At 44.0% G+C, this 22,960-nt stretch overlaps 1 protein-coding gene across 1 annotated transcript in view; it reads left to right on the top strand.

The window, feature by feature from the left end:
- The first annotated feature begins 5,250 nt into the window (after window positions 1-5,250).
- Window positions 5,251-22,960, top strand: part of TNFRSF11A (TNF receptor superfamily member 11a) — a 38,279-nt gene continuing 20,569 nt past the window's right edge. Inside the window, exons 1-7 of the mRNA XM_064378936.1 lie at window positions 5,251-5,340; window positions 8,312-8,393; window positions 9,928-10,053; window positions 14,255-14,398; window positions 18,287-18,380; window positions 20,312-20,406; window positions 21,705-21,818. Coding sequence (XP_064235006.1) covers window positions 5,251-5,340; window positions 8,312-8,393; window positions 9,928-10,053; window positions 14,255-14,398; window positions 18,287-18,380; window positions 20,312-20,406; window positions 21,705-21,818 — 745 coding nt within the window. The remainder of the gene's footprint in view (window positions 5,341-8,311; window positions 8,394-9,927; window positions 10,054-14,254; window positions 14,399-18,286; window positions 18,381-20,311; window positions 20,407-21,704; window positions 21,819-22,960) is intronic.

Raw genomic sequence — 22,960 nt, 5'->3', positions numbered from 1 at the left:
TAGAATGTCCCAAATCCCTAGGCCCTGTGGTCCCAGCTGTTCAGGGGGCTGGCATGGGAAGTTGGCTTGAACCCAGGAGGATCACTTGAGCCTGGGAAGATCACTTGAACCCAGGAGGTTGAGGCCACCATGAGCAGTGATCACACCACTGCACTCTAGCCTGGGTGACAGAATGAGACCTGGTCTCAGAAAAAAGTCCTAAATCTTTTATCAATCATTTTGGTTTTTTCGTTTTCAAAAAACAGGATCTTGCTCTGTCACCCAGGCTGGAGTGCGGTGGTGCAGTCACTGCTCACTGCAGCCTCAACCTCCTGGGCTCAAATGATCTTCCTGCCTCAGCCTCCTGAATAGCTGGGACCACCAGCACACGCCATCACACCTGGAAAATGTTTCAAGTTTTATAGAGACAAGTGTCTCAAAATCCTGGGCTCAAGTAGTCCTCCCACTTCTGCCTCCAAAAATGCTGGGATTACAGGCGTGAACCACTATGCCAGGCTTTTTCAATTATAACATTGTTTGTGACAGTTACAATTTCTTCACGATCTTCTCCAATGAACTAGACCCATCTTTTCATTTTGTACAATTCACAAAATATGTGAGCCTAACTTTTGGCAGCAGGATTTTTTTTTTTTCAAGAAATCTTAAAATAGATTTCTTAGAAATGAATTCTATTTTAAACACTCGGGGCATTTTCTGTTAAACTCTGTGATTCTCTGTATCTACCTCTGTTATGACTTAGGCCGTGTACCTGACTGGTGTCACTTAGGATCTCCAAGTTTTTAACATGTTCCATAGTTGACAGGTTTCCCAGGTAGGGTGAATACACCCATGGAGTGTGCCAGGTGATCCAGCAAGGTGAGCAGGGGATCCTAAAACACCACCCCGTTATCCTCCTTGTCACTTTATAACACACTGTCCTCGTAGGTGCCTGTGCAATGTTGTTCTGAAGCTTGAAATATGAAGCTCTGGTTTGTCAAAAGAAACATGTCTGATATTTTCTCTGTGAATCTGTAAGATTGAAATTCTGTCGAGCTTATTTAAAATGAGAATGTCTAGAAGGGCACTCGCTCATAATTTGCTTAGGTAAGTCCTAGTTAACAGAAATCACAGATATAATCTGGCAGCAGCTTTATCAGCAGACGGACTGAGTAAGCTGTCTGCCGTCACCCAAGCATGGCTCATGGAACTGACTGAACCCCCAGACAGAAAGCCACTGAAATGACTCGGACCACTCATCGTCAATTTCAGATTGATGCCTCAAGTTTCCAGTCCCTTGGCAAAGGACTTCTTTTTGTGAAACCAAATATCCTTTTTTTTTGAGGCAGAGTTTCACTTTTGTTGCCCAGGCTGGAGTGCAATGGTGTGATCTCGGCTCACCACAACCTCTGCCTTCCAGGTTCAAGCGATTCTCCTGCCTCAGCCTCCCAAATAGCTGGGATTACAGGCATGTGCCACCATGCCTGGCTAGTTTTGTGGGGTTTTTCTTTTGTTGTTCGTTTGTTTTAGTAGAGACGGGGTTTCTCCATGTTGATCAGGCTGGTCTTGAACTCCCAACCTCAGATGATCTGCTCACTTCAGTCTTCCAAAGTGCTGGGATTATAGGCATGAGCCACTGTGTCCAGCCCAAACATGCTTTTTAAAGCATGCATTTTTTTCCTAGTTGTCCTGCTAAAATACTCTGCTGTGCAGCTTTAGTTTGTCATAACCAGGTTAAAAGTGCACAAAGATGGTTTGTGTGGGAAAATTGTCAGGTCTTGAGGATTTGTCTCTGGGTCCCCAGTTTATCTTTTCCATCCTTTGCCCCTTTCTAGTGACACCCTTTTCCCTCTCCCCCCTCGAGGAATGACTGGGTGGAAGTTATGTATACTTTTACTAATTGTACGCAGCTGTGCCCATTAATATCCTTCCTCTATTGAATGCAGACCACTGCACTGGAGCAGGCATGATGCAATCACATCTCCATTTTTCCCAGCAGCCTACTAGAAAGATCTTCAGCTTTGAATTGAGTAGGCAGAGTCCTTGTGTGTGTGGAGTATGGCCACCTGCCAGTGCCACATCATGTATGGGAATTCTCGCATCTGCCTCTCAGTGCAGCAGGATGGGCACAGTTATTAGCACCATTGTACAAGTGAAGAGAATCAGGCTGAGAATGGCTTTTTCTTTTCTTTTTTTTTTTTTTTTTTTTTTTTGTCCTGACATGTTAGAAACATAGTCAGTTTTATTAAAGAAATAATCAGGCATTCTTCTCTCGGGGTTAAACTGGAAGCCCAGTTTTGAGGGCTGCCCTGGGGAGAAAAATCCTCCTGTCCTTAAGCCTATTCAGCTCTTGGGGACCGCCTGGCCAGGCCACTTCCTACTCTTGTCACCAGCACTCCAGGTACCTTGTCCCTTCCTCCAACCTGAGTTCTCCCGGCCCTTACCCCTGCTCTGCTATAAAATTCCCATATTCACACTGGGCACGGTTGCTCACACCTGTAATCCCAGCACTTTGGGAGGCTGAGGTGGGCAAATCTCTGGAGCCCAGGAGTTCAAGATCAGCCTAGGCAACATGGTGAAACCCCATGTCTACCAAAAAATACAAAAATTAGCCCAGTATGGTGGTGGGCACCTGTGGTCCCAGCTACTCAGGAGGCTAAGGCAGGAGAATCTCTAGACCCTGGGAGGTCGAGGCTGCAGTGAGCTATGATCACGCCACTGCACTCCAGCCTAGGTGACAGAGCGAGACTCTGTCTCAAAAAAAAAAAAAATTCCCGTATTCTGTCATATCAGACTTTATTTTCGTTGTCATTTAATGTTTTCAATAGAAATCCACCCTATCTGGTGTCTGGGCCTCATGTGATTCCTGCATTATTTCCACTCCTGGTTATGAATATTTTGCTGAGAATCACAATGGCGGGATGCTTTCCTTACATTCACAGTCACAGGACTGTGCCATGATCAAGAGTAGAAAGCTGGATGGGACTGAGAGAAAATTAGCTGGAGAAAGCAGCTAAGGAAGGGGCAGACAAAGAACAATCGCCCAGAACGTCTGAATTCAAAGGGTCTATGTTTTGACTCACTCATGGAAACACTTGTGACCACGAGAAACTGAGACCTCGCTGGCCCCCCAGCTCAGCTGTCTGAGAAAAAAGACATTCGAAGAAATGGACAGGAAGCAAGAGCATTTGTTTGTAGGTTACACTGATCTATTAATACTACCTTTTGTATGTTTGTTATTTACTTCTAAAACAAAATGCTTAGGGTAAGACTGTCTTATTTAAGGAAGCTCTCTTAGTGTTTTGGGCACACAGGTCACTAGTAATTTATTTGTATTCTATTCTGGGTAGGAGCAGTTTTGATAGTGACTTTCTTTAAGGATATTTTTTCCCAGGACAGCAGCGCTGTTAAGTGAAGTGTTATTTTCACATTTAATAGTTTCTTTCTTAACAAAAACCGCATCTTTCGACTCTACTGTAACATTCAGAAATTTGATACCAGCCTTACAGAAATTATAGCCAAATTCTGAAACATAGTCACGGATGATATTTTATAAAACAAAATCTATGGAAAATCCCTCATTTGTTCTTCTAGGTTACGTTCTTTTCATCTCGATCTGACAAGAGTGGCCAAGCCTCTTTCTGCCTCGTTCGATGTCAGCATGAATTTTCAGTAGAGCAAGAAAGTAATTTTAGCATCCATAATGACTTGCACTACAATTGGGTTAACAGCATGGAAAATAAATATTTAAGTCAACCTTCCCTGCAGGATTCTAAATACAGATCCGCTCATCTCTGTGGCTCCACTGGCAGAGATGTTATGTTTCTTCAGCTTATGGTTTTTCAGAATTAGACTCAACATGGCTTTGCTTAGGGAAAGAAATCCACGTTGTTTTATAAAGGGATTTTTTTATTTCAAATTTATTATATCTCCCCCTTCCTCCCAAAGCCTTGCACAGACTGTGGACATGGTTATTCTAGAAGAGTCCATCAGCCGTTAAGATAAACACCAGCCTGTATGCCCTGAAACAAATGCGTAGAAGACACAAAAAGACACAAGAAAGTGAAGCAAGAGAAGTCAAATCATCTTGCTGTTTTAACTCCTTTTTTTAGACTTAGCAAGGAATTTGTAGGGGGAATTTGTATGTGCAGAGAATATGTGCTATACACAGACTCTGATGTTCCTTATGAACTCAGGTGAGTTCTGTCAGAAAACAGGTTAGTTGATATAGATTCTGTGGACCAAAGAGAATATTTGTAGCTTATTAAGAACTGTACTCTATCAACACATGGCTGTTTTTCTAAACAAGACTTCTAAGAAGTCAAATTATATTCCCCAAAACACAAGAGCAACCTGATCCTAGCCAGCCTCCAAGGCGGCTGTGATGTAGAATAGCGCCTCAATTAGGTCACAAATTCATTCTCCTTTTGCCTCCGGAAGACTGGACCCCCCAAAATGGCTGGTAACATGGGTTACCTATGGCAAGAGTGACTGGAGAGAGCGGGATAGAGTTTTCTAAACAAGTTGTTGTTCGTTTTGAATTTTGTATCATGGACTATATTACATTCCCTATTCAATAAATAAATATTTTAAAAGTATTTCCACTTTGTTTACTTCATCAAAACAACTGGGATTCAAAAGCTTTGACTCTATCAATAGTCTTAAAGGTGAACTAGAAAAATCTTAGTAAATAAAAGCCTGTACATCGCAACTCAGTCATCAAAGGCTTTTCCTTGCTGCCTGTTGGAGAAAGAGAGGCAACTGTAAGTGGCTGACAAAATCACTCTATTAACTGAAGATCTGGGGCCTTATGCCCAAATTCCCCCATTCACCGGGAGATTCCTTAAGAACACTTAAGCAGGAACATGTTTTTATCAAATTGTTGCTTTACTATGGTTGCTACCAATAATAATAGCTACCACTTTGCAACCATGGGGAGCTTGATCTTGGAGGATAGAGTCGGGCTGAAGTTCTGGACAGGTGGAAGGGAAGGGCCAAAGCCCAGAAGGGCCACTGCCAAGAGGGTCTGGAGCCACCTTCAGGTTCTTGCCAGCTGCTGGCCGGCAGGGCAGTTAGTGGTGAAATAGTAGACATCAGAACCAGAATCCTGTAGGCAAAATGAGAAGTCAGACTGGGAGGGGCAGGGACACTCATTCATTCATGCACACAAAAAAATGACACTCAAGAGGATGAATGTGACAGGCCATCCAGGTAGTGGGAGACTGGTATATGGAAACAGATCCAGCACAGTCTAATAGGAAACTGACGACAAACATGTGGGACTCCGGACAGACTCTGAGGATTGGGAACAATTTAGAGCCAGCCTGGCCTGCAGCATCGAGGAACAAGTCGGTCAGTCCTCAGGTACCTGGCAAAGCAAGACAGGCTGGAGTCTCAGAAGCTGGATTTCCTGACAGTAACAAGCACTGGGCTGCAGTGCACAGTCACCAGGCCATTCGTTGCTGGAACTGGGGCACGGGATTAGAACGAGACAGCACAGGGTGTGCTTTACAGGCTATATGAGGTCTGGGGAGGAAAAGGGTCTGCAAAGGGAGGGAAAGAAGCTTGGAAGCAGAGAGCCAGGAAGCAAGAGGAAAAGGGACAATAAAACCACGCTTTGTCTTTGGCATGCACCAGCAGCCTAAAGGGTTTTCCAGATTTCTTTTACTTACCCGCAAACCGCATTTCCTTAAATATATGTACGTATGCGGCCTTTTAAGTTGTATGTGTGTTGCCATGTTGAAGGTTTGGAGGTATACTTCAAAGTATATCATATAACTAGAGAACAAAGTAGGTTTCTGCTTAAGCTGGACCCTAAATGAGATTAAAAGCATAATTTTCTGCCTCACCATAGCAATTTTCCCAGCACCAAAATTTCTGTTGCTGCTTAAAAGATCTGTGATCCTATAGCTCTGTCAAGTAGACGTGTCAGTTTTGGGGTGATGAAAATGTTCAGGAATTAGATAGCTGTGATGGTTGTTCAACCTTGCGAAAGTGCTAAAAACCACTGAACGGTCGGTATACTTCAAAAGGTTTAATTTCATAGTCCGGGAATTACACCTCAGTTTTTTTTTGGGGGGGGGGGGGAAATGTATATTCAGGTAAAAAGTCATAGTGAGATAGAAGCTTAGGAGAGAGAAATGGATTTTATATCTGTGAAAATCTATAAAGGTCAGGACAGCTGGTCATTTCTGGAAGTAGTGACTTCCTTGTTTCTTCGAAGAGGTGTAAAGCTCCTGGGTTACAGGCTAGGTGGGTCGAATGAATCACAGCCATCCCCATAAACATGGAGTGAATTGTCTACCATGTTCAGGTCAGATACACTCAACAGGCAGCAGGGCTTGGAGCCCGGGACACAGCTGTGACATCTGACAGTGTCCCTAAGCAGCTACTTCAGGGGTATTCCATTTACCAAATTCCCCTAAAAAGTACCTTTCTATGTGTCTAACACAAAGTATGTGCTCATTTTACTGAGTCTGTGGCTGTCCCCTTCAGGGATCAGAAGCATTTAATGCCCTTTGGTATCTGAAATGCAGTCCCACCTCGTATTTACCCTGTTTGCCCTTGTCATCAGCACTGCAGCAGTGCTCACGAGTCCTTAGGCTCGGATGAATCCTGCTTTTCAACCCAGTTTGCATGGCTGTGTGCATTTTTACCACTTTGCCTGTTTCTTCTGTGCACATACATTACACACAGAGGGCGACAGAGAAGGGTGGCATCTAAAACAAAAACACATCAGAAGGGAGAGATGTGGTGGTTTCTTTTAAGCCATTCTTCCTCATTCCGCTGTGCTCCATGCAGTGTCCTAAGACTGTCACCCAGTGAATACATGGGGAGCATCTGATGTATGTTACCTGGTGTCCATGGGGAGTGTTAGGTGGGCACAGGAAGCAGGTCCAAGTCAGTCTTCCTGGCATACATCACCCAATAGCACACTGGGACCTTCTCATGGACCTCAGCCTCATAAGCCCTTTGCTGGTCAGGGCGAGGTCAAAGAGGCCCCTGATGGCTTTGTGCCCCACACCCGCTCAGCTAGCCTGGGCTTTCCTGGGTTTGGTGCTTTCTTTATAAACCTGCCTTCTTTAATGGAGGTATTTCGAGGATGCATGGCTTCTTCCAACCCAAGTTATCTCTGCGCCCTCCATCCGAGCACTTTCACGTGCAGATGAAGCCCTCCCCAGACTGCCTTTGTGACACTGGGCTCCAGCTGGACTGAAGGTCTCTTATTGCTCCCAAGAGCTGCTGCAGGCCTCATTGCCCCTGTTTGAACTGTTCCTGTTGTCCGAAGTCTTCCTACATCCTCCTGCTACCTCCACCTGCAGTTTCTGTTTCCTGATCTGGCTGGTTTCTGTGTGTCCTGGAAGGCTGATGACGTACCACCTCCCTTGGGAAGCCTTCCTGGGCGACTTCTGCTTCCTTCCTACTTCTGCTGAGGTAGGGCCCATCTGCCTCCCTTGGAGCACCCAGCCTGATATGTGTTTTCATTCCACTCTAAGCCCCTTGAGGGGAAGGTTTGGGACTCTGTATTCCAGGACGCAGCAGAGAACTTGCATGAATTGCAAGTGTGGCATGCATACCTGGATGTCTGTTCCGCTAAGTCCAGCTCTTCGGTTTCTAACATGACTGCTTGTCAACAGGAGTGTTTGTTATTTTTTTTCTCACACCAAGACTGCTGATGAGGAAAAGAGTTTTTCTGTGGCAAACTGATAAGAATCTCTGGTTGATAGTAGGCGCCTGAGCTGCTTTGTTTTCTTTTGTTTTACTCAGATGGGCAGATTCAGAAATTGGTTTTTGTCTTGGAATCATACCCTTTTGAACCAAATGGTAACCAGAGGCTGAGGAAGCTTAAACGGCTCCTGCAGTCCCTCAGAACAGGTAGGGAGGGCAGAGCCCAGGAAGCCCCTGCAATGCCTTGCTCTTCCTGCTTTTTAAAATTCTCTGCATGTTTAACACATTGAAAGTTAAGCAGATCAGTCTCGGTGGCTGAGGCCTGTAATCCCAGCACTTTGGGAGGCCAAGCTGGGCAGATCACTAGAGGTCAGGAGTTTGAGACCAGCCTTGCCAACATGGTGAAACTGTCTCTACTAAAAATACAAAAATTAGCCAGGTATGGTGGTAGGCACCTGTAATCCCAGCTACTCAGGAGGCTGAGGCAGAAGAATCACTTGACCCAGGAGGTGGAGGTTGCAGTGAGCCGAGATCACGCCACTGCACTCCAGCCTGGGCGACAGAGCGAGACTCTGTCTCACAAAAAAAGGTAATTTGGTGATTCACTTTTTGTTTTATCCAGAAAGAGCTGTGTGCAATCTCTGCCTGACCTCCGTGTTCTTTGCAGGTGGCTCTGCAGATCGCTCCTCCGTGTACCAGTGAGAGGCATTATGAGCGTCTGGGACGGTGCTGTAGCAAATGTGAACCAGGTACACCTGCTTCTGAGCCACCTTGCATTGTCCCTCAAAAGTGGGTGAGGCTTTCGTTGTTATTTTTTCTGTCTGCCAGATCAAAAAAGAAATTGGATAGACTCTTTATGGTAGTGGCAGGTGGTAATGTCTGTCACTCTGAAGGCAAAAATCTTTCAATAGAGAGAGATTTGAGGAGATTTTAAAATCCTTTAAAAAACCAAAAACAACTTCAAAAGCTCTTGCTTAATTTGTGCTGAAACACAATTTTCCAAAACACTATTTCTCGAGATGGCAAGGAGTTTTTAAAAACTAATATTTAAGCCCTTTATGATTCAAACTCTCAAAATGTGAAATGCAGCTCGCATTTAAAATTGTTTTCACAGAAATTTCATTTGGGAATAACCAAACTGGAATTGTTGCTGCTAAAAATTGCCTAAACCCTTGTCATACCTTTTTCCATAAACCTGTTGAGGAGCAGAAGGTGGACTGGCTGCCACCTACCCCAAGTTTTTCTGCCAGAAATGTGACTAAGCACTTCCGCAGCCCCAGTGAAATCCACAGTCCGCGGGGTCCGCACTCTCATCATTCGGGGTGGAGGGGCGCGAAGGTGGGTTACCTTATAAAAAGATATCTGGGATATTTCAGCTACAAATATTTCTTGGATGTGCAGAACCAAGATCCAGTGATTTTTCAAGTGTGTGTTGGATGGGGCGAGTGCGGCACGGCGTGACACTTGGTCAAACGAAGCTAACCATGAGCCAGTAATGTGTAGAAGAAGTTAACAAGAAGTTACTTATCCAGATGGAAGGAAGAGGGGAGAGGGGATGGGTGATGAAGCTCCTCTTGCCTACCCCCCTTATTCCCTGAGTGGGTTCCAGGGAATCTTTCGATTTCTGCACGGCCCAGTTTAGAATCATCATTTTACACCTCCTTTTTTTTTGATACAGCATCTAGCTCTGTTGCCTAGGCTGGAGTGCAGTGGCACAATCTCGGCTCACCACAACTTCCGTCTTCTGGGTTCAAGCAATTCTCCTGCTTCAGCCTCCCGAGTAGCTGGGACTATAGGAATGTGCCACCACACTGGCTGATTTTTGTATTTTTAGTAGAGGTGGGGTTTCACCATGTTGGCCAGATTGGTCTCTCAAACTCCTGACCTCCGGTGATCTGCGCCCCTCAGCCTCCCAAAATGCTGGGATTACAGGCATGAGCCACCGTGCCCTGCCCATCATCCTATTCCTTCGCAGACTGGGTGCAGAGGGTGGCTGGCTTTTTACTTAGAAGAATGAAGAGACTACTGTGACCAGAGGCTCAGCAGACCCAGGAGAGGTTATTTCAGCCAGCTGAGTGGCCTGAGGAGCCCAGGGTACTGCAGTCATTGTGCAGTGTGGCCTCTTCTCCTGTGCCGTGTCGTCTTTGGGGGGCTTCCTGGGATCATGGGCACTGGTGATTATTGGTCCCATAGGTGGGTGCGATTTGTGTTGCTGTTTTGCTTTGTGTTGCTGTCACTGTTAGGTTTTTTGATGGTTGCATTTTTCCTCTTCATTTTTTTAAGGAAAGTACATGTCTTCTAAATGCACTACTAACTCTGACAGTGTATGTCTGCCCTGTGGCCCAGATGAATACTTGGATACCTGGAATGAAGAAGATAAATGCTTGCTGCATAAAGTCTGTGATACCGGTAAGCCCGTCATGTCAGTGTGTCAGTGAGGAGTGTAGAAACCTAAGATCTCTTTCTATAGACGTATTTTTAGAGGCAGCCTATGGTGTTTCGTTTCAGGAACATGGAAAGAAGTTGTGACTACAGATCCCAAGAAAGATGCGTTTTAGATCCCCAAGGCCTGTGCTAAAATTCTTCATTTAGAACATTCGTTCTGGAATATACTTATGCTGCGGTTTAATCATGGGACACATCTTAGAGTTGGCATAATGTTTCCGTAATGTTCCCACCCATTTTGTGTGGTTTAATCCTCCCTGAAACCCTGTAGGTAGCCATACTTACCCCTTTTAAAGGCTGCGAAACTGAGATTCAGAGAGGTTGAGTCACGTCTCCAAGGTGACATATGAAGCAGGACTCAAAACCAGATCTACTCTTCACCTTTTTCCTAAACTATAAATATTTTATTAACACAGTTTGATCTCCTTAGCAGACGGCCTTAAGTTTTTTGCCTGGAAGAGTTTTTGTTTTGTTTTGTTTTGTTTTTTGAGGTGGAGTCTTGCTCTGTCGCCCAGGCTGGACTGCAGTGGTGTGATCTCACCTCACTGCAACCTCCACCTCCTAGGTTCAAGCAATTCTCCTGCCTCAGCCTCCCAAATAGCTGGGACTACAGGTGCATGCCACCATACCTGGCTAATTTTTATATCTTTAATAGAAACAGGGTTTCACCGTGTTGGCCAGGATGGTCTCAATCTCCTGACCTCATGATGCACCCACCTTGATGCATGAGCCTGGCCTAGGAACCTTTTTTTTTTTAATTGTACTTTAGGTTGTGGGGCACATGTGCAGATCATGCAGGATTGTTACATAGGCACATACATGGTGAGTTGGTTTGCTGCCTTCATCCCCCCCATCACCTATATCTGGTATTTCTTCTCTCATTATCCCTCCCCACCCTCCTCACCCCTGCTGTCCCTCCCCTATCCCTGCTACTGACTGCAATGTGTGATGCTCCCCTCCCTGTGTCCACATGTTCTAATTGTTCAACACCCGCCTATGAGTGATAACATACGGTGTTTGGTTTTCTGTTCTTGTGTTAGTTTGCTGAGAATGATGGTTTCCAGATTCATCCATGTCCCCATGAAGGACATGAACTCATCATTTTTTATGGCTGCGTAGTATTCCATGGTGTATCTATGCCGCATTTTCTTTATCCAGTCTATCGATGATGGACATTTGGGTTGGTTCCAGGTCTTTGCTATTGTAAGCAGTGCCGCAATGAACATACATGTGCATGTCTTTATAATAGAACAATTTATAATCCTTTGGCTATATACCTAGTAATGGGATTGCTGGGTCAAATGCTAGGAATGTTTTCTTTAAGTATAGTTTATTTGTGGGTATCAGGAGCAAAATATGTCTCTTAATCTCTTAAGAGACAGAGGTTCCTTTCTCTCTCTTCTTTCCTTTTTCTATTGAGCGTATTTGTTGAAGAAGCCATGATGTTAGTCCTGTGGAAATTCCACAGGTCAGATTTTGTTGGCTACATTCACTTGGTATCATTTAATGTATTCTTCTGTCCCTTATGTATCTTTTCTTTTTTATTTCTTTTTTTTGAGATGGAGTCTCACTCTGTCACCCAGTCTGGAGTGCAGTGGCACAATCTCGGCTCACTGCAACCTCTGCCTCCCAGGTTTAAGCTGTTCTCCTGCCTCAGCCTCCCCAGTAGCTGGGATTGCAGGCAGATACCACCACGTCCAGCTAATTTTTGTATTTTTAGTAGAGACGAAGTTTCGCCATGTTGGCCAGACTGATCTCAAACTCCTGACCTCAAGTGATCCGCCTGCCTCGGCCTCCCAAAGTGCTGGGATTACAGGCATGAGCCATGGTGCCAGCCCGCAGTAACTGTTGTAATGGTGCTCAGATCGTCACACTTCTGTGAGGTGGCCCAGTGGGTTTTGATACAGCCCAGGCATCATGAAGAACTCTATTGCTTCGATGCTTACCTTGCATAATTCTGTCTTAAACTACAATCAGATGTTTCTCTAAGGATTCCTGATGGTTTTTAAAGGAACATTTTATTTAGTGACCTCAGTCTGGATTCTAGAGAAGACTCACTACTGTATTGACCTTTGTGTATAGGTTTTTTTTCCCCCAATGGACAGAATTAGATCGTACCTCTTTCTTTAAACACCATATTTTTCTAATGTGCTGGAGACAGCTGGCAGATTTTGGCTGGAGAAGGTAACATGGAAACTACTGAGCAGAAGCATCTGATCAAGCCCTTTTTATTTCCCACTGCTTAGTAATGACCTTGACTCACTATAGTCTCTTGGAAATAAAGATTCATTCTGTCTAATGCCAAAGTTTATTAAAGCCAAAAATCTGGTACATTACATACAATATTTTAAATTACGTCAAAATTATTCATCATCACCTACCCAGGCTTACATTTCAATGGGATCCTAGGAGTATTTGGAATTTTCCAGAGAAGTGGCCTGTGTCTGTAGACATGTGTCTGCATATTGGTCTTGATGTTGCAGAGCTGACTGGGGCCTTGGAAGGGTAGACACTGCAGGGAATGGGGGCTTCTCCAGGGTCACTAAGCTTAGGTCTAAAAAGATTGGAAATAGGAAATGTCCCCTCCCACTGGCTGTAACTTGAGACAATAAGAGAGAGCAGGTTTCTGGTTTGTTTGCTTGGAATTTTCCCTTGGTTTTTTCCCCTTGGAATTCCTGTAAGTATTCAGGAATATAAGGTGCAGGGGCTGTTTGGACAATCCAGGTGAGAAGGAGTCCTAGAAGGGAACGAGGTCTGTTTTAAATAATGTTATTGTTTTGTATCATGTTGGGGGCGGGGTCATGCACTGTGTGCAGCTGACTCTGGTTATGCACAGCGGCTATGGTCTATAAAGTCACCACGAACACTGAATTAGCAAATCCTGAGCCATACTCCTAGGGAATTACCGGGTGAGGTTCCTGCAGGCCTCCAGTCACATTGTCATGGATTGATCGCCACATAACCTTGTTTTATGTGTGTTTCTGTTTAAAGACACCTTATTTGATACATGTTGCTGATTCATTAACATTGTACTCATGGCCAACAGCACTGCAATTCATACCTGAGCGAAGCTTCTCTAACACTTATTTTCTCCGTAAGGCACATCACAACCTTCTTGCACTTAGAACACTAGACAGCTCTTCAGCATGACAGTTGGGGGCTGTTGTAAGCAGAGAAATTACCAACAAAAAGCTTGTTTACCTTCTGTGAGCTGAAACCAGAAGGCAGAGCATCACCTGGCCGAACCTCAGTCAGAAACCTGCGTGTGGGGCAACTCAAAATGTACACGGTTCTGTCCCCGAAGGACTGCAGAAGTACCAAGGGGATTGATTTTGGGGTACAAATAAATTTGATCGAGTAGGTGAATTCACAAATATAAATCTGCAAATAATGAGGACCGACTATATCAATAATTTGATTGATTCATATTTGTGTGTGTATGCAGTTTATAAGATAAATGTGTGTGTGTGTGTGTGTGTGTGTGTGTGTGTGTGTGTATGTGGTTTACAGCAGATCAATTTCCAGGTACCTGCATTCCAGAAAAACAGGAAGGGGCCAGGAGACTTGGAATGAGAAGGCCGTGTGTTGTGAAAACAGAAACAAAAGTATTATCCTAGGTGCTCGAGGAGAGTCTGACTGCAAGCATGTCACCAGGCCTGCCTCTGTACCCGCTTCACTGATGGCACTCCACAACAACATGTTTCACCCTGGCACGCCTCAGGATCCTAAGATGAATCCTAAACTTCCAGAAACCCTGTTCTCTTAGGTCCAAACTCGCATTAGTCTTACCCATACGGCATTTGAATTTACCAAAAACAAGGAAGCTCAACTCCGTGACCCTTCTATTTGCCAAAACATTCAGTGATCAATTCCCAATTCCTTATCTTCCTACTAACATGAAAATTGACTCTTAAAAAAAGCCCACAAAACTCTTAATTATGAGACAGAGAAGAACCCCATTGTGACGCTTTCGTGCCAGTGCAGGAAGCATGAGGAGGAACTTGAGGCTCTTCCAGCAGTGTCCTGGTGATTCACTCTGCAAGCTCGCCAGGCGGGCTGCTGGTCTGGGCCACTCTGAGCTGGATGTTGGACATGGCAGTCATGGGTGGTATGTTTGGGCTGCCTGCTCCTCCCTGGCCGCTGACCTGTCTCTTGTCTCCCGCAGGCAAGGCCCTGGTAGCTGTGGACATCGGCAACAGCACGGCCCCCCGGCGCTGCACCTGCACAGCCGGGTACCACTGGAGCCAGGACTGCGAGTGCTGCCGCCGCAACACCGAGTGTGCGCCAGGCCTGGGCGCCCAGCACCCGTGTACGGGTTGGATGTGTGTGTCTGTCGGCTCTTGCTGAGCCATGCAAAGCCAGCTTTGAGACAGTTTTAATCACAGCAGCAAGAACGCTCCAGGGTGCTAGGCAGCTTTGGAGGAACCTGGGGGGTGGGGGGTGGGGCTGATTTTCCAGAGGATGCAGGCCCAGACAAGACCTGAGAATGAATCCCCAGCTTAGGTTCTTCAAAGGGACCGTGGGTAAAATGCCCACGTGCTCTGGCCATGGCTGTGGGGTGCTGGGGCTCCTCCATCCATGGAAACCTGGGATCCCCACTTAGGAGCCAACAGGATAGAGCCGGGGTCGTTGGACTTTTTAAAAAGTGTACAGCCATTAGAATTTCAGGAAAACCATCCATCTCCCACCCCAGCACATTTTTAAGTTGACATCTAAAAATTTTTATTACAAGTTTAAAGAATTGAGGCTGGGCGCGGTGGCTCACACCCGTAATCCCAGCACTTTGGGAAGCTGAGGCGGGTGGATCACGAGGTCGGGAGTTCAAGACCAGCCTGGCCAAGATGGTGAAACCCTGTCTCTACTAAACACAGAAAAATTTGCCAGACTCAGTGGTGCACACCTGTAATCCCAGCACTCAGGAGGTTGAGGCAGGAGAATTGCTTGAACCCAGGTGGCAGAAGTTGCAGTGAGCTGAGATCGTGCCACTGCACTCCAGCCTGGGTGACAGAGTGAGACTCCATCTCAAAAAAAAGAATTGATAAGGTCCTAGTTACCAGGGAACTATAACTGGGACAACACTGAAAAAAACGAATTCAGTGGAATCTAAATACCACGGCCATTTGATGCCCACCATGATTCATTATTAAATGGGCAAATCACATTTAACTATTGGACAGTTTACATAGTTCCTTTCTGTCCTTTGATTTCCTATCCAGTCCGCCTTCCCCACAGAATTTTATCCTGATATATTTTTTGTGCTTGGAGGGGTTTTACTAATCACCTTTTCAGATTCCTTTACATATTTGAATATACACCTATTTAAAAATACGTATGTATTTGAAATCTGAAAATTTTAAAAATTTACTTTGACTCAGGGTTAAAAACATTTCTCCTGGACCAAGTTGTCACTACATTTATTATCACACAATTGGTCAAAGATGAATATATCCTATTTTGCTATATTATAATCATAAAAGTAAAAACTTCTGACCTCCATAATGAGTGGGATTTTTTTCCAATCCACATATTTATGGCTGAATATTACTTATTACTAACATGCACCAGCATTCAACGTCAATTCTGTTTTTACTTTTTGTTTATATATATATAAGTGCTGAGAAATTTGTTCACATAGATAACTGAATGACTAAAGAAATACTTTTGTTACAGATATGTCCTCAATTTTTTTCAGTACCTTCTGATTTATGTGTCCAAGCTCACCTACTGATGTGGTATCAGAAGTTATTTTTCATAATCTATCAGTTCAGAATTCAATTGTGTCCTTCAATTTTGTTGAAAGTAAAGAAATAGAAATCTTTTTGACTTGAAAAAGTATTTCTTAGAGTCATTTGCTTTCCTGACTTCTAGGAAGTATAACAACAGCAGTTTTTTTCCAAGACTTAGCAAATGATTATTTATACCTGTTAATCATTCCCTTCGAGGTACCTGGTTTTAACCCAAAATCTTGGACAGGGTTGGGAGAATTAAAATATTATTTATTTCAATTCATATCAAGGAAAATGTCCTTCACAGAGTCTGAGACAGTCGATCTTTATTATCAAATGCATTGACTAAACCAGATGTACTTTCTCTTAGAAAAAGTCCGATTTGATTTTTTTAATTGTTAAAATAGATCTCCCTATCACAGCCAACTCCCTCTGAATTCTGATTCTAAAATAAAAGAGGCCCAGAGCCTTTCCTCCAGGTTTTCACCATCATGTCACATCAGGGGTTCTGATAGACATTCTCTCTGCCTTGCACCTTTAGAAATGGGTTCATTTTTGGACAAAATAGGCAGAGGGTAGAGGGTAGATGAATGGAAATTTCACTCCTGCCCCACCCTGAGGTATATTTGAATTCAGAACCACTCAGCCTGATCCCAGCTGCCCCATTTCTGTTGTCCTGCTTTTGCCCTTAATAGAGAGTGAAAGGTGGGAGCTGTGCCATCACCAGCATCTCTGTTGGTCACTTTGTTCAGCATCTCAGGTTTGGTAGCATAGCAGCATTTGGGGTGGGTATGAAGTATATCTTTTGTAAAGTGAGAAAAGTGTGATTATGAAAGTGATCAAGGAAAGGAGCCTGCAGGATGTTTCTGGCAGATCAGTGTTACTAAGAGTCCTACGAAGTCAAGCTATGGAAATTAACGCCCTTAACCCTTTGTATGCCTGTTAGCCCCACCCCCTTTGATTTTGAGGGCTTCTTACAACTCTAGATTGTGATTATCTTTTAAAAAACTGTTCAAAAAAATGTGAGTTATTAGATGTTAACTGGGCTCTTCTTAATAAAGATTTAAGACAAATCAAATTGCCAGATGAAAGAGCAGGTACTCTACTTAGCCAGCCAAATTACAGAAATCAAGAACATACTTCCTACTTGACTTTGGACAAAGAAAATTTAATTCCTTATGTTAGTGTTTTATTCATGAAAGTAAATCACAGAAGTGCTACTAATTTTAGGAGTAATTTGTGGTTTGGGCACCAGCCAATTGCCTGATGATGATATCACCTAGTAGCCAATGTTCTTCATGGGACTTACCAAAGGGTCATCGTGTGTGGATTGCAGTAGAGGTAATAGGCATAGGAAACCTGACATATTTATTTTGACAGTGTAGTTCATGAGGAATATGAGAGTCAAGTCAGTTTATTAACGAGGATGAGCTCCTGCTTTCAACACTGTCCATTAAGGAAGGGGTCCAACATCCATTGCACCACTGTGTTTATCAGTGAAGTTTTATTGGAACACAACCTCATCTATTGTTTTAATGTATTGTTGGACTGCTTTCATGCTGTGAGTAGCTGCAGCAGAGACCATAGGCCTGCAAAGCCTAAGATACTTACTCTATGATCCTTTATAGAAAATATTTGATACCAACCCTTGTTTGCAGGGAAAGGGACCTGCAGGGCTTTTCCTCCTTTTTTTTTCCTTTTTTTTTTTTTTTTGAGATGGCATTTCACTCTTGTTGCCCAGACTGGAGTACAATGGCGCGATCTCCGCTCATCGAAACCTCCGCCCTCCCGGGTTCGAGTGATTCTCCTGCCTCAGCCTCCCAAGTTGCTGGGACTATAGGCGCATGCCACCATGCCCAGCTAATTCTTTTTGTATTTTTAGTAAAGACAAGGTTTCACTGTGTTAGCCAGGATGTGGTCAATCTCCTGACCTTGTGATCTGCCTGCCTCGGCCTCCCAAAGTTTTGGTACAGCGTGAGCCACTGTACCCGGCCCCCTCCTCTTCTTTTTTAACTGAGAAAACTTTGTTGACACTCTAATACTTGGACTGAAGAGATTAAGCTCATCAGAAGAGGTCAGGACAATGAGTTTCCCTTCAAAGCAGTAATGGGTCTGCCATTCCCTGCAGACAAAGGCTGGGTTAGCTGGCAGGTGTGTGGGGGAAAGCAAGAGGCAGACAGCAGGAGCCGTCAACAACGGCTCCCAGACTAGGAAAAAAAGTGTTGGTGACCAGGGAAGTGACTCCGAACAACAGAAAGTCAGGACCAGAGCTAGCCCGGCCTGGACATCACATACCAGTGTTAGTGGCCTGACACTGAGCCAGGTTCCGTAACTCACTGCTGGGGTCAGAACTGCTTCGCAGGCCCGAGCCTATGGGAGCTGAAGGAATTAGACACAGGGGTCTCCTGGATGATCTCTAAGTGACCTCGTTTGTTTTTGTGTGTTCTTTCTGGGTTTTCTTTTTTTCACAGTGCAGCTCAACAAGGACACAGTATGCAAACCTTGCCTCGCAGGCTACTTCTCAGACGCCTTTTCCTCCACGGACAAATGCAGACCCTGGACCAAGTAGGTGACAGCCAAGGAGTCAGGAGAGATGGTTGGGTTTTCAACAACTCAACCTCCACTGTCTCCTCTGAGTTGAAAACAGACAGATTCTGTTGGGTTAGGCTTCCTCTTGAAGCTACATTCAAAATGGAAAAAGTCTGTCAATTCAGCATGGGGAAAATAAACCAGTCAAACTCATTCTTCAGCCCTATGTGTGACAGGAATGTCGTGTGACTTTTTAGGTTTGGTAACCCGTGACTTATGGGTGCAGCTTTTTCTAACCTTGTTTGGTTGAAATGACTTAGAATGTTTTATTATCATTTAGGGGTCACTCCTACTTTTTCTGACTTCCCAGCATCACTGATACATTCATCCAGATATTTGTGTGTGTACATATAGAAGCTTCCTGTTTGTATAAATGTTTGCAAACATCTTGGGATGTTTTTTTTTCTCATATAATATATTCTGAAGCAGGCCGGGCACAGTGGCTCACACCTCTAATCTCAGCACTTTGGGAGGCCGAGGCGAGTGGATCACGAGGTCAGGAAATTGAGATCATCCCGGCTAACACAGTGAAACTTCATCTCTACTAAAAATATAATAATTAGCCGGGTTTGGTGCCACGTGTCTGTAGTCCCAGGTACTAGGAAGGCTGAGGCAGAGCATTTGCTTGAACCTGGGAGGTGGAGGTTGCAGTAAGCCGAGATCATGCCATTGCACTCCAGCCTAAGCAACAAGAGCGAAACGTCCCCAAAAAATATATATATATCCTGAAGCTTTTTCTATATCAGTTCACCAGTTCATTAGATCTTCATGGCTTTTCACAGCTATGTCGTATTTCATTGTAGAGGTGTACCATAAGTTATTTAATAAGTTCTATATTATTAATAAGAATATTAATAATATTCTTAGATTGTTCCCAGTCTTTTACAGTAATACATAATTTTGTAATGAAGAATCTCATATGTGTATGATTTCTCACGTATGTGAATATATCTACAGTGGAATTCATGGGTCCTTTCATCGCATGCCTGTTGTTGAATACTTTTAATCAATGTGATGATTCTTTCAGTTCCCTGTGTATTCCTTATTAAATGTTTATTTTCTGCTGGGCATGGTGGTACATGCCTGTAATCCCAGCTACTCAGGAAGCTGAGGCAGGAGGATTGCTTGAGTCCAGGCGTTTGAGAACTGCCTGGACAACACAGGAAGACCCTATCTTACATTTTAAACAATGAAAATTAAAATACATAAATAAATGTTTATTTTCTGATTCACTTATCCAGATTTTATGTTCAAGAGGATTTTCTGTGTTTTTCAAAGAGCCAATCAGCAAAAGTGTATCACTTAGCTATGTAGTTGAAGCTATTGGAATATTCTTTTTTATTTTTCTTGAGACATGATCTCGCCCTGTTGCCAAGGCTGAGGTACAGTGGTACAAACATGGCTCACTGCAGCCTCAACCTCCTGGGCTCAAACAATCCTCCCGCCATTGCCTCCCCAGTAGCTGAGACCACAGGCATGTATACCACACCCAGCTAATTTTTAAATTTTTGATAGAGACAGGGTCTCATCATGTTGCCCAGGCTAGTCTCAAATTCCTGGGCTAAAGCAATCCTCTTGCCTCAGCCTCCCAAAGTGCCAGGATGACAGACCTGAGCCACTGTGCATAGCCAGAATATTCTTTCCTGAAGACTCTGCTCTGCTCCATTGCTGACCACGCTCTCAGAGTAGCTGTCAGAGAACACGGGAAGCGTTTGCTTTTGTTTACTTGTTTGTCCCCTGTTGTGATGTCCTCCTCCCTGTGGAAGGCACTGGGGACTCAAATGTCCAAGAAGGCATGGATTCCTCTCCTGAAGGAGCTGGCAATCTGGGAGAGTCTTGCATTTGTTCGTTTTTTTTTAAAAAAGAAGCATATAAAACCAAAGCACATAACTACCTTTTCCCCACAGCTGTACCATCCTTGGAAAGAAGGTAGAACGTCATGGGACAGAGAAATCCGATGTGATTTGTAGTTCTTCTCTGCCATCCAGAAAACCACCAAATGGTATGTTTAAAAACAGCCTGTTGGTTGATAGATGTGCCCGGGGTAGTCAACTTGATTAGATCCCTCCCAGATGGCACCTGGATCTGGAGGGGTCATCTCCCCCTGTATTTCATCCTGCACATGGTCAGCGTGATACCCCATTTTAATTAGTATTTTAATTCCAGGTATACTGTTTCCTTGATAATTTCCTATGCTGGATCTAGGATAGCTAACAATGTATTAATATACATTAAAAAAATAGAGCTACAAACATAAGTTAAAATGCTCAAACTTGGTGGGATGATGGTGGTCACAGTGAGGGTGTCTATGAGGAGATTTTGGTCATCTCTGAAAACTGTTAGGATCTAGCTATCATCTATGGGACACATTGTAGATTAAATTAATCTTTAGAGTTTCAGATTGCCATAAAGTTGATCATGGAGGCTGGTTACTTGGCGAGCAGGACAGTGTGGAGGTGTGGGTGCAGATATTGGAAGAGACTGCTTAAGTGGCAAGGGGACCTTTCTGATGAGGAAAGAGAACACAGGCCACAGAATAACTGGGTTAACAGGCTTTGACAAAGAAATCAGGGGTTTAGCCTTGACATTTGGGGAAATAGGAAGACCTTAGAGCATTCTGGATGTGGAGTTACACAATCAGGTAGACTTTTTAAAAGACCACTTGGCAGATAACATTAAAAATAACTGAAGGAATAAGTTATTTTAAAAAAGAGAAGAAGAGGAAAAGTAGGAGTCCAGGAAACCAGGTCAAGTAAATCAGGAGTTTTTAACACAAGGATTCTAGCAACGAAGTAATCAGGGAGGGCTGAAGAAGACGGTTGGGTCCACATGGTGTCGTGGATGAAAATTACCGAAATATTTCACAGGATGGCTGTGGTTCTGTTCTCATGACCGCCAAACCCCTGGTGCCCTGTGGCTATTAGGAAAGAGATTAGAAGAAGCTCCTTTTGTTTGCAGAGTCATCTGGGGATACTGAAGGGTTCTGGAGGTTAGCCAGAATGAGAGTGGGTGGCGTGGTGAGCATGATTAGAGTTGTTCTAAGGTAGAAATACCATAATGGCATGGGCTGGCCTCCCATAGAGGAAACTGGACTGAACGAGGCTGGCTGACATTGTGGATTTCACCCTTCAGAATGTGAGTGCTCGCAGACAAAGGGCAGCCAGGGGTGGGGACTTTCACTTCTGTCATCCTAGACCAGCATCCTTGATTCTGAGGTTTGATTTACTGGGTTTTGTTTTTTTTAACTGCGCAATATTAAAGAATCTTTAATACCATATTTCTCATTTTCTTCCAATACAGAACCCCAGGTTTTCTTGCCGGGTTTAATAATTCTGCTTCTCTTCGCGTCTGTGGCCCTAGTGGCTGCCATCATCTTTGGCGTTTACTATAGGAAAAAAGGGAAAGCACTCACAGGTATTGTGTCTATGGTGGTTTTTGCAAATTAATCTTAAAAGAGATACATTTCTAGGTAAATGCTTTGAAAAATGAGTAGATTGTCCACTTGCTGCCTGTGGTGATCTGCTTAAACTAAAGCAAAGCATGTTTTATCATTCTCTGCAAAAAGAAACCAAACTCCAAAAACTTTAAAAAGCTAATATTCTACCAGTTGTATATAAGGGAACAAGAATAATCTGGCATTCAGGAAACTGATGATTTGTAAGCTCCGTGTTTAAGTTGCATAGACCACACAGCATCACACATACAGAAGCTTGCATTTGTCCTAGAGCACATCAATTTTTAATGCACAAATTTAAAGTATATATAAAATATTTAGATGATCAGTAGGGGGAATCATCTACATATGACTGACTGGAGTGTTACTTTGAAATAGGAACCTCGGCCAGGTGCAGTGGCTCATGCCTGTAATCCCAGCACTTTGGGAGACAAAAGCGGGTGGATCACCTGAGGTCAGGAGTTTGAGACCAGCCTGGCCAACATGGTGAAACCCCATCTCTACTAAAAATACAGAATTAGCCAGGCATGGTGGCATATGCCTGTAATCCCAGCTACTTGAGAGGCTGAGGTAGGAGAATCACTCGAACCCGGGAGGCAGAGGTTGTGGTGAGCCGTGATCTCGCCAGTGGTACTCAAGTCTGGGCAACAAGAGACAAACTCCATCTCAAAAAAAAAAAAGGTCGGGCACGGTAGCTCACACCTGTAATCCCAGTACTTCGGGAGGCCAAGACTGGAGGATCATGAGGCTAAGAGATTGAGACCATCCTGGCCAACATAGTGAAACCCCATCTCTGAAAATACAAAAATTAGCTGGGTGTGGTGGTGCGTGCTTGTAGTCCCAGTTACATGGGAGGCTGAGGCAGGAAAATCACTAGAATCACTTGAACCTGGGAGGTGGAGGTTGCAGTGAGCTGAGATCGCACCACTGCACTTCAGCCTGGTGACAGAACGAGACTCTTGTCTCAAAAAAAAAAAAAGCCTCAGATTCTGAAAATAAGTTACATTGAATAAAATTTGGGTGCTTATTCTTAGAATAGACAGTCAAGTCTTATCCTGTTTCTTGAGAATCATTTTTCCATACAAATTTGTTAGTGTCTTTA

The sequence above is a fragment of the Aotus nancymaae genome, unplaced genomic scaffold (genome assembly GCF_030222135.1).
Source record: "Aotus nancymaae isolate 86718 unplaced genomic scaffold, 86718_ANA_hifiasm-v0.15.2.pri h1tg000020l, whole genome shotgun sequence".
Lineage (NCBI taxonomy): Eukaryota > Metazoa > Chordata > Mammalia > Primates > Aotidae > Aotus > Aotus nancymaae.
This window is presented reverse-complemented; position numbering and strand designations above follow the sequence as displayed.